At 33.8% G+C, this 15,383-nt stretch overlaps 2 protein-coding genes across 2 annotated transcripts; one reads left to right on the top strand and one right to left on the bottom strand.

Annotated features, from left to right (window-relative positions):
• Nucleotides 1-822: 822 nt before the first annotated feature.
• On the bottom strand, nt 823-4,406 carry LOC140967274 (protein TRANSPORT INHIBITOR RESPONSE 1-like). The gene is made up of 3 exons (XM_073427704.1): nt 3,860-4,406; nt 2,110-2,602; nt 823-1,835 (listed from the first exon to the last, which is right to left on the bottom strand). The coding sequence occupies exons 1-3, from the start codon at nt 4,312-4,314 to the stop codon at nt 1,038-1,040; spliced, it is 1,746 nt and encodes a 581-aa protein (XP_073283805.1). The 5' UTR covers nt 4,315-4,406; the 3' UTR covers nt 823-1,037.
• Nucleotides 4,407-11,831: 7,425 nt separating this feature from the next.
• Nucleotides 11,832-13,850, top strand: LOC140967229 (uncharacterized). The gene is made up of 2 exons (XM_073427635.1): nt 11,832-13,147; nt 13,526-13,850. Exons 1-2 carry the CDS (start codon nt 12,781-12,783, stop codon nt 13,555-13,557), a joined length of 399 nt encoding a protein of 132 aa, XP_073283736.1. The 5' UTR covers nt 11,832-12,780; the 3' UTR covers nt 13,558-13,850.
• The last annotated feature ends 1,533 nt before the right edge of the window (nt 13,851-15,383 follow it).

Genomic DNA, 15,383 nt, shown 5'->3' with positions numbered 1-15,383 from the left:
TCGAAGCTCAACGTGATAAAAAAAACTCGTTCGAAATGACAAAATGATGTAAAAAAAAAAACCATCCATTTTAATCTAGTTTCTTTTTCTTTCATAATGCTAATTCAGTTTCTTGCTGTTGGAGTTGATCAAATGACATATATAAATAAATAAATGAATGAAATCCACGTTAGCTTATTCCTTTTTTCGTCAAAAAGAGAACTGTATTTGGCTCTGCACACACCCATACCATTTATTAAAGTTACATGTTAAAAGGAATCACGAGCCAATGAAATGTCTGTATCGAATAGGCAGAGGTCGGCTTTTCTTTTTCTTTTACCTCACATATACATACACACCACACATATTTTATATGTGTGGGGTTCTGTCATTTTAATATCTGTCCATTTGTCCGTATCTGACTTTTTTCCACTCTGTTCAGTCAAAAGGAGGAAAGGATCAATATTACACGATAGATTATAGACTGTGTGGTTATTATTAATATAATTATTATAGAGATTCGATCATTCAATTGCCTTTATGTTTCCTTAAAATCTAAAAATGTGCCAGTTTGAGTTCAATTACTTGCTGGTAGTAGTATCTACCAAAGTGGTCTTCAGATGTTCTGGAAGCCCATAAAAAAATAGGTATAAAATCATATGATATAAGTAACATAAATGTATGTGTGAATTTAACAAAAAAATTGGTAACACTCACCCACCCAACTCTCACATGGGCACCGAAGTCGATGCCTCTTCTTCTCTCAATCTTCTTAAATTCTAAGTTGAAAATTGTCGGAATTCACAAGTAATAGAACTACCGTAATATATGTATATGTATCAATAAATAAAAGCACCGCCTTCTGCAATTAATAAGAGATATTGATGAAAACCGAATAAAAATTACAACATTTTTTGTTCTAAATAAATGTAAATAATTGAGTACCCAAAGATAGCACAAGTCTGCCCGTAGTGTACATAGATGAAGTTGGAGACGATTAGCAGATGATTTTGCATGTACCTGCATCAAAGAAATTCCCTTGTTCGGAAGCTTTGTTATCAAGAAAACCCCGACTCTGAATCTTCATTCATTGTCCAAACAAAACCAGGCATGTCGAATCTTCGTCCAGCAACAGTCCGGTATATGTAGAGTTTCTCAACAGGACAGGTTTCGGGTCTTGAAACAGGGGGACCTCTTTCATCTATAACTTCAACATTGAGCTTTGGCATCATTTGACCTAGAAGCTTGCACGCTCCAAAGCTCACCAAGCAAGAAGACATCCAAAGGGATCGCATTGTCTCCAGCTTGGAGGCATTGGCCAAAAGTGCCTTGTCCCCAAATGGACAGTCTCGGATCTCCAGTTTCCGGAGGCTGTCGCACCCTGACAATATATGATGGAGGCCCAAGTCACTATCCCCAGCAAAAGCTATAGAAAGCATCTCTAATTTATTGGCATGGGTTCCAATATATTTGAAAACTCGATCTGTAAGGAGGCCGGACAGGGAAAGGCGTCGCAATTCCTTACAGTTCTCCACAATGGCTCCAAAACCAGTATCGAGGGGTTCATGGGTTATGTAATCAGGAGCTCGAGGCTCAATTATACACAATCGGAAGCGTATCATCTTGGGACGATTTCTTGCTATAGCAACTAATGCAGCATTCGACATCTGGCGACAGAAGTAAAGAACAGATTGAAGCTTTGGGCAGCCCTCTGAGACAGTGACAAGCCCCTGTTCTGTCAAAGATACGTTAGGTTCTCCCCCAAAAGGATCTGAAGGGAACACACGAAGTTCCTGCAAATCCTTGCAAGATGAGGCAAGGGCTTCAAGGCCAGTGTCTTCAATGTAATCCAGAACCTGTGCATGACAAATACATTCAAGATTTGATATCTATAATGCAAATAAATTTTCGAATTGTACAAAACAAATGGTCTCTAGCAATTGAGATTACATAAGCTTCAAAGTATTTATATTCAGTTACTGATTCAAACCATTGCAACTAAAGAAGTACATTCATCTGTGTTTCACTTTCTACCAACACAACTAAATATGTAATCATTTAAATTTCACTATCGGGCATTTAAAGCGTATTAATAGCATAGCATGATAGGAAGCAAGTAGAATTACATACCCATAGACGCTGTAAATTTCGACAATTACCGACAAGCTTGAGAAGATCAGAACTTTGAACTGTTGCATAACTTAAATTCAGCGTTGTTATTCCAGAGCAGGTAGAATATACAGCTGGAAGATAAGCTGGTACCATATCCCAAAATCCAGACAAGGCTTTAATATTCTTACATGCGGAAAAAGCTTCTCTCAAGTTACAAAAGACATCAGACCGTATTTCAGCTGAATAGGCACCAGTGCCCAATTCAACCAACTGAGGACATTGGCGAAGCAGATTAGGAAGCTTCTCAAGGGGTACAGCACGATTCAGCCGTAGTGTCTTCAGATTAGGTGAACGTGAAACCAAACGTTCCAAGGTTGAGAAATTCACCTCAGAGTGTAAGCACGACATGTTAAGAGACATCAATGAGGTGCAGTTTTTTGGAAAATGACTGAGCCAATGCCCACTCAAGTCCTCTACTTCGCTTTCCCTCAAATCAAGTTCACTGAGATTCCTGCATTGCAATATAACACACGAAATCAGATTTGGAAGACCAGGAGCATAGAAATTTATTAGAGCCAAGGTTATTCGATACAGGGAAAAAACAGAAATGTTGCAATAAATATAATTCTAGCAGTTTTCGAGAGGAGTTGTCCGTTAATTTGTAAAACTGCAGAATACAGAAGTTACTATTTCAAGAGAATTACTGAACTCTTCCCAGTATGCACAACCAATGCACCACAAATTAGGACAAAAAATTAGGACAGGATGTAATGATATAGTTATTTTCAAAGGTACCTGAATAAAACTACGTATAGCTTAGCGCTTAAGTAAAAAAATATGGAAAGTGGGAGCAAACTCCATGAACAAACTGAGATAAAGAAATGAATAAAAGACAAATCAGTAAAAATACCATGAAAATCACATCTAACAAAAGCTTTTCCTTCACCATTTCCTGCAACCACAAACCAGGTAAAAAAGTATACTACTTCTTGCTTTCTTCTGTAGGATCTAAGATCCAAGGGTAGACTCAATTTTTTTACCCCATCACCAAAGTTATAGAACCATATTGTTTTAGCCAACCAAATTCCACATAATGAGTAAACTCTATGAGAAAAAAGAAAAAAATTATTCAGCAGCACTCAGGCATTGCCGGAAAAGACAGTCTGCTCAATGGTCAAAAGAACAGATAGTCCACCAAAGAACAATACAAGTCATAATATTTCAGAAGAAAAGAACAACACGTTATCCTCCGAAGTAGAAAATCAAACACAGTACACAAAAACGGTCAAGATCCATAAGTACAACAAGTGTCTTATAATAGAATGGACTTCCAGCAGAAAACTCCGATCAAGAGGAGATTATAATCATAAATTACTAATATAAGCCAGAAAACAAACCATAAAGAGAGATTCAGATCTTTCTCACGCATTCTCCGGGAAGGGAAAAAAACAAATCCAAACGTAACACCGCGATCTACATTCAAGTAAAGAGAGCAGTAAAGTAAATAGCAAGTCCATAATGAGGCTTAGCAAAAGAAGGGGAAACACTGTCCTCTTAGCTCCATGAAACGTAGAAATCGCAAGTTCATCTCAACAAACAGCAGGAAAATCAAAATCTTTAGTTCAACGGAGCTAAAAAATCCAAACTTCATTCATCAATTCAGCTCAGTATCACTCAAAATCAACAAATAACTAGCTGCTCCAACAGACAATAAACAAAGCAAAACGAAAAAAACAATAAATAACACTACATTCCCCCAATTAATCACCTGCAGCTAGCTGCAACCGAAGCGAGACCGTCAGTCGAAAACCCCTCACAAGATGAGAGCACCAAGACTTTGAAATTCTTAAACGATTTGGAAATCAGCTCCAAACACTCATCCGTCACAACCATACGCTTCAGCTTGATCTCCTCCAGTAAAGGGTAGGCCACAGACATCGCCGCCACCCACGGATAGAAGTACGCACCCCAACCGTCCGGCACGAGGTTGAAATCCGCGAAATGCGGCTTCCCCTTCATCTCCAGAGCTCTAACCTCCGGAAACCTCCGGATCACCACCTCCGGCTCGACGGCGTAGCAGTTCCCAATGAAAATACGGCGGCGGCACCACCGCTCGATCTCGTACCACGACTTGCACACCAACGAAACCGCGTTCCGATCTCTGTCGGTGTTAAGAAACGAGAAGACGTGCTCCAGGACCTCCTCCGGGAAAGAGTACGCCATGGGAGGGGCACAATGGTAATTTCTAAGTCTCTGGATAGCTTTAGACAGAGAGAGAGAGAAGAGATCTACTGTGAGGAGGAAATGGATTTGGAGGCCAATTGTAGAAAGATAAGGTTTTCGTTCAAAAGTGTGTAACCCGCGGGCGAGGTTACCATTTAACTAGGGTTCGATTGAGGCGTGGGAGTTCACACGTGTGTTGGCTGGATTTTCCTCAACCGTTGGATTTAATTATAGCAACAATAAATTTTGTTGTTACCTTATTTTATTTTCTTTCTAAAAGGTTGTTACCCAATTTTTATGTAGTAATAATTATTTTGTCTTTCAATTATAACTCCCATTCATTTAATTTCATTAAAATTCAAAATCATGGTTCATTAATTTATTTTTAAAAAATTAAAAAAAATATAAGAAGTTTGATAATTACAGTTTTTTATAAACAAATAGTTTATCAAATATAAAGAAAAATTTTAATTTAATTTATTTAAAAAAAACAAATAAAAGAGGGGAGGGGGGGTTGTCCCTACGTTGGGTTGAACTGAAACAACTTGACACTGCAGATGCAACTCCTAAATTTGTATAATTAATTAATTAATTTTAGAGGTCTTAATGACGGAATCACCCTTAAGAAAAATATGACATTAAATTCCTCTCATAACATTAAATGAAGGGTAATATTGTCAGAACAATGAAAGGGACATGGTGTCATGGGTTGGCACAGTCTGAGTATGGACTCCATATTGATAGAGCTGTCCCTTTATATTTGTCTAAAGCTGATTCTCTCTCTCTCTCTCTCTCATTTCCCAAATCGTTAACAAATATATTTAAAATATTCTCAAAAAATAAAAATAAAAAGTTAAATTAATATTGAATTTTCAAATCAAGGGCCATATTTAAAATAAACTCCACCATATTGCTTCAACAATATGAAATTGGGTTGAATTCGACGGATATCTAATTTGAAATTGCTTTGTATATGAATCTCGAAAAATATCTAGTTGAAGATTTTGAAATATATTATCAACTAAATTTACTCAAATAAACAAATAGATTCGAAATTCATAACTTCGAATTCATCGATCCAAATACGACGTAAGATGATTCTTCGTTGTACATTGTGCAGTGCAGTGAGTTGTAATGCACGAATTAAGTGGATTGTTTATTAATAGTTTGGATTTTAGAATTAATTAAGTTTAACAGTGAGAATTATTTGAGAATCGTGATAAATAAAATAATTAAATTTGATTGATATGCCCACGCATGGCTACCCCGGGAATCTCTCTTGAGAGTGGCATTGCTTGGACTTTGGTGTATATTACTTCATAATATTTTTTTTAGATTCTGGTTTATTTGATTAATAGAATCATATGGAAATTCATTTTAAAAAGAAAAAGAATCATATGGAGATTATTATATAAAATATGATACTACGACGAGGAAATAATATCTTGTTTCTATTGATTGAAATTTTCATTCATTCCAAATATTGAATTACGTTTTTTTCCTACGACCAATACGAGTATATCGCGTATGGAAAGTGTGTGTGTATATATATATATATATACACTTAATCAAATACAATATATGAGTATCGCCTTATAAATGAACACGGAGGTGTGCACGGTGAGCAGACGGTATATCAAAACTATATATATACACGCCTGATCCAATGAAAAATTAATGAACCCAACGGTGTACACATATTGATAAATGTTATCTTTAAATACGATATTGAAATAATTTCATGAGAATAGCATCTCTTTTCCTCGTTAGTCATTCATTCGATAGGGCAAAAAAAAACATGAGCACGTGATTGGAAAGATAAATATAAGTATATTAATTAACGCTGATTAATTACCTTAATGTAATAACTGCTCAAAAGGTGGAGTTCAACTAAACTTGCTCAACCTAATAACTTTTAATTATTTAATCAAACCTTAATGATGGGTCCTCATCATAAAAGGCTGAATTGGCTGTTTTTTTTAGCATGCATGATTGGGATATAAGAGGAGAATATTCATATATGTATGTATACGTCTGTGTGTGAATCAAGAGATAATTACTAGTTAGTGAAATATATTTGTTTTGTTTTTGTTGTTTACAAATAACACTCACACTCCTTTTAAACATTTTAATACTATTTTCAGGAAAAAAAAAAGTTTAGGTGATAATTTCTCTAAACTATCTGAAATAATCCGAATTTTTTTAATATAATTTATTTTTTAACTGACAAGTATCATGAAAGACAGTCTTAGTGTGAGACATGTCGTTGTATTTACACACAGTTTGAAATAACCCAATTATAATTTTCGACATAACAACAAATTTTCAAATCTTGCATTTATAGATCGATTGCACGTGTTTCATTCTCATACATTACCAGTTATTACGACGGCGATTACCACCATCTCTATCATCCGAGTGACTACAGGACCATGATATTTGAGTTATGCTAAAATTTGAATTTATTTTAGTGGTGACATATTCGCTAACTGCTACTGTCGTTAGAACGATTTACAATATATTCGTCATTAGTCTCGTCTCATGATATATATTAAATATTTAGATAAAGAATATATATGTATTGTCAAAAAAAATTTTAAAATAATTTTCAACCTATGTATGAAAATAACAAGTTTTTTGGCACCTTACACTAATATCTAATTAGACCGTGACATAAATTTTGTTAAATAAAAAACATTTAAAGGAGACATTATAATTAATGATTTCTCATTATTCACACTCATTAATTGGAAGAAAAATAGACAAACCGAAGCCTTGAATAAGATACCCCTCGTTACCTAAATTGGTGAAACTTATAATTAATTAAAGATTTTAAACGGAGATTTGGCCATTCACAGGCGACAACATGATTATCTTCTTATACGTGCATGGGCACACTTTGATTTATTGAAAATTAAATTCTCGAAATCAATAAATGATTTATATCGATTGTCGGTATCAATGCATCATTCATTTTCTTGGCAAGAATACAGTGTCCGAGATAATTGATACTTCATCAAGTTTTTTCTTGTTTTGGTTGTCCGAATATAAAATTTAGTTTCTATATTTAGCTTTTTTTTTAAAAAAAAAATATTATATCGTTATTAACTATTTGTTAGAAAATGTGCAATCATTTTTTTAAAACGAGTGAATATGGATGAAATTAGAAGTTATGTTGGTAAACTTTGTTTTTCGAATAATTATTTTCCTCTTTAAAGCAAAAACTTGTGTGAGACGGTCTCACGGGTCGTATTTTGTGATACAGATCTCTTAATTGGGTCATACATGAAAAAATATTACTTTTTATTGTGAATATCGGTAGGTTTGACTCGTCTCATAGACAAAAATTCATGAGACCGTCTCACAAGAGACATACTCTTTTCTTTAAACAAACTCATATATTTGTAAGAGATTGAGTGTGTGCTAGTGGTTTTACGCAGAATCAACATGCATGTACAAATCTATATTTTTTTCCCTAATAGGATATTATTTATTATAAAAAATAAAAAATTACACTCAAACAAACTATCATTTTCATGAATATTTTATAAGTTTTTTGTTGTTAAATATTATTTTATTTTCTCATATAAATGAGGGCATTATCAATTATGAGAAAGTGGCGTCGAAAGAAAATTAGATGTTTTGCGGAGACAAATATTATAATAATAAAAATAATAGGCTCTCACTTAATAATGTAGATATATGTGTGTGCATGTGTGTATTAAATAAAAACATTATCCAAGCATCCCACTAGTTGGCAATCAATTTTAGCCTTCAATAATTTCGGTAGCTCTTTGGGTAAAAAGTTCTCGTGTCACAAACTTTTAAATTTCAACAAAAATATATCTTTAAAAATTATAAATTTTTCCTTTCAGTAATTTACTCATTTATATCTGTATTCTATTTTCCTTGGAAAACCATAAGTTATTAATAGTATATATTCAATGAAAATTCCATATGTTCATCTCTCTTATTTATACCAATAATATATCTCTTGAGAGTCATTCTCACATGTATTTATTCATGATATATTGATCAACCATGCCCATTGATATCTCATGGATGGGCCCACTACCCCTGGCCCATCCCAAGCCCAAATGGAAGACATGCTCATCTAGGACCCATGTATTCTCCTATAAATATAAGGTTTGAGTGTTCAGTTGATGGATTCACTATATTGTTTTCAGCAGCACCCTTATCTGCTCCCCACATATATCCTCAGTCTCTGATTTGAACGTCGGAGGGGCTACGCCAGGACACCCTCTTGGCCCCCTTTCTAACGGTCTTATTTGTAATTTTCAGGCCCGGGGTAACTTTAAAACCTGCGTTTGGACTAGTGACACTTGCTGGGATCGGACCTAAATTTCCCGTGAATATCACCCATATTAAAATTAACATTTTTGACATAAATATATTACTTTTTCATAGATTATCCAAATAGAATATATGTATCATAAAATTTGATCAGATCGAGTCGTTCAATTTATTATTATTATTTTTGAGGGAAGAAGTTTGTAAGGGGAGTACATTCTACACCATGCACACAATAAATCCAAGAAGTGCTTCTGCAAAAGGTTGAAGATATAAATTGTGGGGGCCCAATAGTAGAAATATAAAAATAAATGGGCCCTGGCCTTGAATCCTCCCACCGCCGGCCTCGGAGCGGATAACTTTTTGCCTGACTATCCCTATTTTTCTCACTTAATCCTGCACTTTTCACATTTGTACTGCCAAACTTTTCAAAATCAACCGTCTAATTGGCTGATCTTGATTTTATATTCAAATATTTATTAATCAAATTATATATGAAAACATCCAAAATTTGAGAGAGAAAATCCAATTTTTTTACGATTTGCTTAAATGATATATATTAAATGAAATGATTTGATCCGAACAATTATTTCAAGCACAAATTCGATTATCATTCGATAACTCCCATTGAATGTGTAACTTTTTTTGGGTTATAATCTAATTGTGCATGACTTGAGAGAATCGTGGGCCATCGTCTCTTCACACTTTTCAACCTAAAAACCTAAATTCAACTTTATTAAACAGTTCTCACAATGAATAGACCTGATTTTCCGATCAAATCATTAGAGAAAGAAGATAGTTGATTTAATAAGTAATTGAATTTATCTTATCATACCCATATATGAGTCCACTAGAGTTAAACCCAAACCAGATTTGGGATCTGGTCCATCTTTAGTCTAAATGGAAGACAGGTTCAGCACAGGTTCATGTACACTCTTATAAATATCATTGGTTCACTATATTATTTTCAGCAGCACACTTAGCTGCTCTCCATTTATATCCTCGGTCTCTGACTTGGCGTCGGAAAGACTACGACGGGACACCTTTCCGGCCCCTTCTAACGGTTTTATTCGTGATTTCATGCTTAGGGCAAATTTGAAACATGCGTCTGGACTAGTGTCACTCGCTGGAATCGGACCTCAAATTTTTCGTGAGTATGATCTTCCATGTCTTTTATTTGGAGTGGCTGTAAATGTCAACTAAAATACAAATATTTCACTAAAATTTTATGATATGTTATCTATCTATTACTATGGGCGAAAGATTCATACATTTCATTAAAATCCATGTGACAAATAAATATGAAACCAATATATTTTATGTACAAAATTTACGAATATGTCTCTCATGAGACATTTTCATCATTCATATCTACAATAAAAAATAATAATTTTGACTTATATATATAATAATATTTTCTCATGAGTCGGGTGAGATCAGATAAAATTTACACCTCAAAAAAATTGATTCATGAAACAATTGCATATGATTTTTTTTGTGAAAATGTAAGTATAACCGAAACTGGGAATCAAGCTCAAATATCAAAATCTTGAGAATTTTGATAATCCCTTATTATAATATGATACCAAATTGGGTAACCAAACATGTTTCACACTCGAAAAACAGTGTTCAATACCGAAGGAAAAAAAAAAACCAATGTGTGCAAACTTTTTCTTTAATATGTGACTATGCATTGAAAATTACCAGATTCAAAAGAAATGGCGTTAATTCCATGTGATTTTATGATGTTGTAATATGACAATCTACATCGATATATCACTGACTATATATATATATATATATAAAGATAATCTTGAATTAAAATATATTTGTGATAACCCCGTTCGAAACCAGATTTGACGTTCAAGATCTAATAATAAGAAAACTTTTTCTCGGCTAGGTAAGTCAATATCGTAGGTAAGCCAATTATAAAAATACATACACAAAATAAAAGATTTTGCTCGCGAAAAAAAAAAGGGAGCGATTTGGAAAGATGAGTGACAGTAGAAAGTTTGAAGGGTAATGATGATAGACCTAAATACTTTTATCTTCTCATTAAGCAATAGAGTGGTCCTATATCAAAATCCACAGACCCTATATATATCATAAAAGTTTTTATGAAAACATTTCAAGTGTCAATTTCATGAGATGTATATATAATATGACTCGATTCATGAAAAATATTATTTTTTATATGTCAAAATACTATAAATATGGATGATGTTGGTTCATCTCGCGAATTTAAATACTTGACTTTAAAACATTATATGTACCCCTTGATTAAAAGCTGCACCATGGTCCAAAAAGTTAAAAGAACACAATTTACATACGTTGCAAAAAAATATATACTATCACTACTTTTACTAAAGTTTTTACTCGTACTTACGTAGAAGCTGTCAATAAACATGGTTCCTAGTTATATTCTTCACAATATTTATTGGTTAATTACCAAGTTATTTGAAAATAATTATAATCTCTTTAAACAATTTACACTAAACGGGTCACGGGCCACACTTAAAATCGTTTTTCCGGTAAAAAAAGGTTAAAATGGATCGGACCGATCATGAACCGATAAACTCGTTAAAAATTGGTATATAAACAATTCATTTTTTAGAATTTAATTATTTCTTATATTTAAAATTTTATTTTTGGTATGTATATAGTTATTTGGATTTTGAATTTTGTTAAAAAATATTATTTTATTAGTATTAGAATTTATTTGATTTTGTTTTGTTTAAAAAAAAATATATTTATATTTGATATTTTGATTATATCTATGTTGTTGTTTAGCTTTTAAAATATGGTAAATATATTTTTGGTTATTTATATATACATTTAAGATTTAAAATATATTATTTATTATCATAATTTTATATAATATAATAACATTTTGATATGACTGTTCGTTTGACGAGTTAAACCATTATTTTAAAGTATATCGGTTTAATTAATGGTTTCATTATGAAAATATTGATATAGAATAATATTGGGATAGATAGTAACATAAGTAAGTGCGGAACTATAAATGCGGACGACAAATAATTTTTGTCTTCCTATTTTTCGACACAAGAATAGGGGTGGAGAAAATTGTGTGTGAAATAGTATTTTAGAAATGTATTTTGGGCCGAATACTCAGCCAAATGGGCTTTCTTCCCTTCCCAGCCCAATTTCGCTGTGTCCTCTCAAGATCACGTCGTTCCACGAAACCCTAATCTAAAAAGCTTTGTGAAAACAAACACTGATCGTTTGCTGCCCTAATTCTTATCGCGCAATCTGAGTTAATAATTTGGAATCGCTGAGTGTTTTCCGAAATTCCTGCGAGATTGCATTTTTATTTATTTTTTGGATTGAAATTAAATCACGCCGGTGATGACATGATTATTGGCAGAAGCTACGATGACCTAACTGCGCATCCACGGTACTTTTACGTGGGGTCGTGGTGGCTATGGTGAATGTGCCAATATGCTAATCTGAGGCCAGTTTTAGTTCATTTTTAGTCTCGCATGTGCAAATTGTGATTGAATTATTATTATATTTGATGTTTTATGCTATATGGGAAAAAATAGCTTTTTTGACGGTACAAGCACTGACTTTCCTTCTTTCTGGAGTTGTGTTCGAATCAACTTATAATTTGAGATTTACGGTTTCGAATTTTATAATTTTCGGCTCAATTTTGGGACAATCACTCGTTTTTTCGGAAGGTGTTCTGACTCTATCTGTAGATCCCATTCTTATTTAAATAACAATCTTGTCTTAATTCACTAGATTTATTGGTCTTGGAATTTTTGAATTTGATAGCTTCTGTGACTTTTGATCCGTGCCTGGATGGAAGGAAATGTTTTGGGTTCAAAATTTTGAAATGAGCAAATAGATAAGACTGAAACCTGTAACGATTTTTTGTCTTCCTCGAGCTAACACAGTGGCATGATCTTAATTGATTGTTAGGTTAATATTGTGATTATATTGTCACTTTTCATACAAATCGGTATTCACTCTGTACATTTATTTCTCGATTTTTTACTTTAATATTGTTTGAACGTTTGGTTTTGGAGAAGTGTAGATCCTAGGAATGTTAGGTTTAGTGTGAAGCTTGACTGAAAGGTTTATAGTTATCAGTCAGTTGTTGTGAATTGCACTATTATTTCCCGGCTAATAATGTTTACACTCTGCCAATTGGCTTCTTATATATGTGTACTAAACTCTAATGTTAAGCATTATGAGATTGTTGAGAAAGTTGTTTGGCTGCTTGAAATTGATTTCTTTCTGTGCTACCGCGACATTGTCTTGAGTCTCTATCCATATCACTCTATATGTGCAATCTACAAATTGTTGATAATAAACTTGATTGAGATCGGGCAATGGGACCAGGGGGGTCTACCGGACCAGGCTGGGGACCAGGGCCTGGGGGACCTGGCTGGGGACCTGGACCATGGGGACCGGGCTGGGGTTCTGGACCTGGAGGACCAGGCTGGGGATTCTTCGGTGGATGCTTTGATGGAATTTGCAACATCATTACTTCATGGTAAGCAATTCATGAATTCTTGGCATCATTGGATGCACGAACCCCTTTACTTGTGTGGACACATTATCAAGAATGGCTACCGTCCTCAATGTCTCTATGCGCGTGCACATATCCTGATTCTATCTCTTTTCATTATTGATGGTACTGATCTGGCTTTCAGACTGTAGTTTTGATCATGTAATGATTGTAACAAGCATCAGTTGAAGGCGTGCTACATGTTCTGTCTCAAATTATCATGCGGTGTCGTTACTGGTTTGTGGCTTCCATGTGTTGCAATTGAGAATCGTTGTTTTTTCTGATCCAATGATTCTCCTGTATCTTGTTCTTGCCTCGCATGCTGCAGTCTTCTGTTAAATGACTTTGAGTTTGATTTTGCAGCTTATCCTGTCTCAGCTGTTGTTGGCTGCTGAGTTGCTGTTTCGGTGGCCCTCATCCTTATGGACCTCCCCTCGCACCTCCTCTCTAATATGGAACCTAGCACTGTCACATCTGCATCTTATTGTTCAAGTTGATAAATTTTACTTGGAACATTTTTTGCATCGTATTATGTTGTACTTTGTCAACGAATTCAATAATCATGCATGAGCTGGAAGTTTAATCCCGGGTCATGCCATTCTTCGTGATGTTGCTAATAGACCATATCTTTGTTTTGCATGAACCCTCTTAGCAAATGGAACTTGGAGATGGATTCTGCATTTTGTTATTTTTGCTGACACCACATTTTCTTAGTACCGTTCTGATGATTTTTTCTAGTTAAATTACACCACCATTGCCCAATCAGGATTCCTTAAATTCATATGGAAAAACATATCACAAAAGGAAATACCAATTAAAGAAAACCACTGTGGTCGATTCATATTGCTGTAAAGTAGCATTTGATATCTCCCACAAGAAATTTTTGTGTCAGAGCTGCTGAGGGAAATGTCAAGAGCCTGAAAAGCAAAGATTGAAGAGCGACTCTCTGTTCTCCATCTAGCAGCCTTGTTTTTGAAAACTATAGTTTCTTTTTACGTGTTGATAAAGATCCGAGTCAGGAACTCTGTTCGAGTTGAATTGGATCTGAAAAAATGGAGCGAAGTAAACGAACCCAAGTTTTTTCTGGGTTAGTACGATCAGCCAAATTATGCCAGTCACTCAATACCAAACTTGATTAATGGAAATAGGGAATTTCGGCTTCCCACTTCTGAGATTCTGACGATTTCTTAAAACCGCATTCTTTCTCGAGGGTTCAGTGCACTCCGATTCCTCAATCTATACTAGGAAGTCTCCTAAGAGTTCGTATCGCCCTGAAACTCTACCTTAGACCATCCATAGGATTTACGGGACCTCGACTATATGACGGGACCTCAACCTTAATCCAAAACCAAACTCTCTCTCAGATATGCACTTCCATATCCAGAATTGAAGCTCCTAAATGACATGACTAACCAAATTTCTATGTGCTCCAAAAATCGAAAATGTTAAGCCTAGATTGATTAAATAATATGATCTTTTGAAGATAAATCTTCCCGATCCAAATGCTTAAGAACAGGTTGTCGTGACAACAAATATCATTGAAATTGTTTAGATGTGTTGATTTGAGAAACTAGTTAAGGGGAAGCAAATAAATAAACTATCCTCCAGCAAAGTTTCCAAACACATTTTATCTTGAATAACAAACACCACCCATTTTTTTTTTAAAGAGTGGTCTTTTCTGTGATTTTTATTTGTCAGACGAGTTAACTATGTCCATATTTACAATAAAAAATAATATTTTTGACATATAAAGTAATATTTTTTCATTAGTGACTTAAATAAAATATCTGTTTCACAAAATTTACTTATGAGACCGTTTAAAAAAATAATTTGTTTCTAAAAAATTGGAAAAATTGCGTAAAATATCTTATGAAATCTCCATTTTGCTCATAACTCCTTATGAAATTATTTTAGCTAATAATCTGCCGTGATTTTAGATATATATTATTTGACTTAATTTAAATGAATTTTAATGATAATTAACTTTTTATTATCTCTTTAGTTTTTGTCCCCATATTTTGTTATTAATTAATTTTATACATTATTAATTTCTTATTGTAGTGTTTTCAAATATTGATTGAACTATTTGATCAAAATTTATTTTTTATTTTTCGAGCATTTCAAAGGTTCTTAGTATTTTTTATTTTTTTAAAATTTTTTTAGCATTTTTTCCAATTTTTTAAATTTTATAAATTAAGGGAGCCGGCCCACGTAACCCCAC

The sequence above is a fragment of the Primulina huaijiensis genome, unplaced genomic scaffold, assembly GCF_012295235.1.
Source record: "Primulina huaijiensis isolate GDHJ02 unplaced genomic scaffold, ASM1229523v2 scaffold24871, whole genome shotgun sequence".
Taxonomy (NCBI): domain Eukaryota; kingdom Viridiplantae; phylum Streptophyta; class Magnoliopsida; order Lamiales; family Gesneriaceae; genus Primulina; species Primulina huaijiensis.
This window is presented reverse-complemented; position numbering and strand designations above follow the sequence as displayed.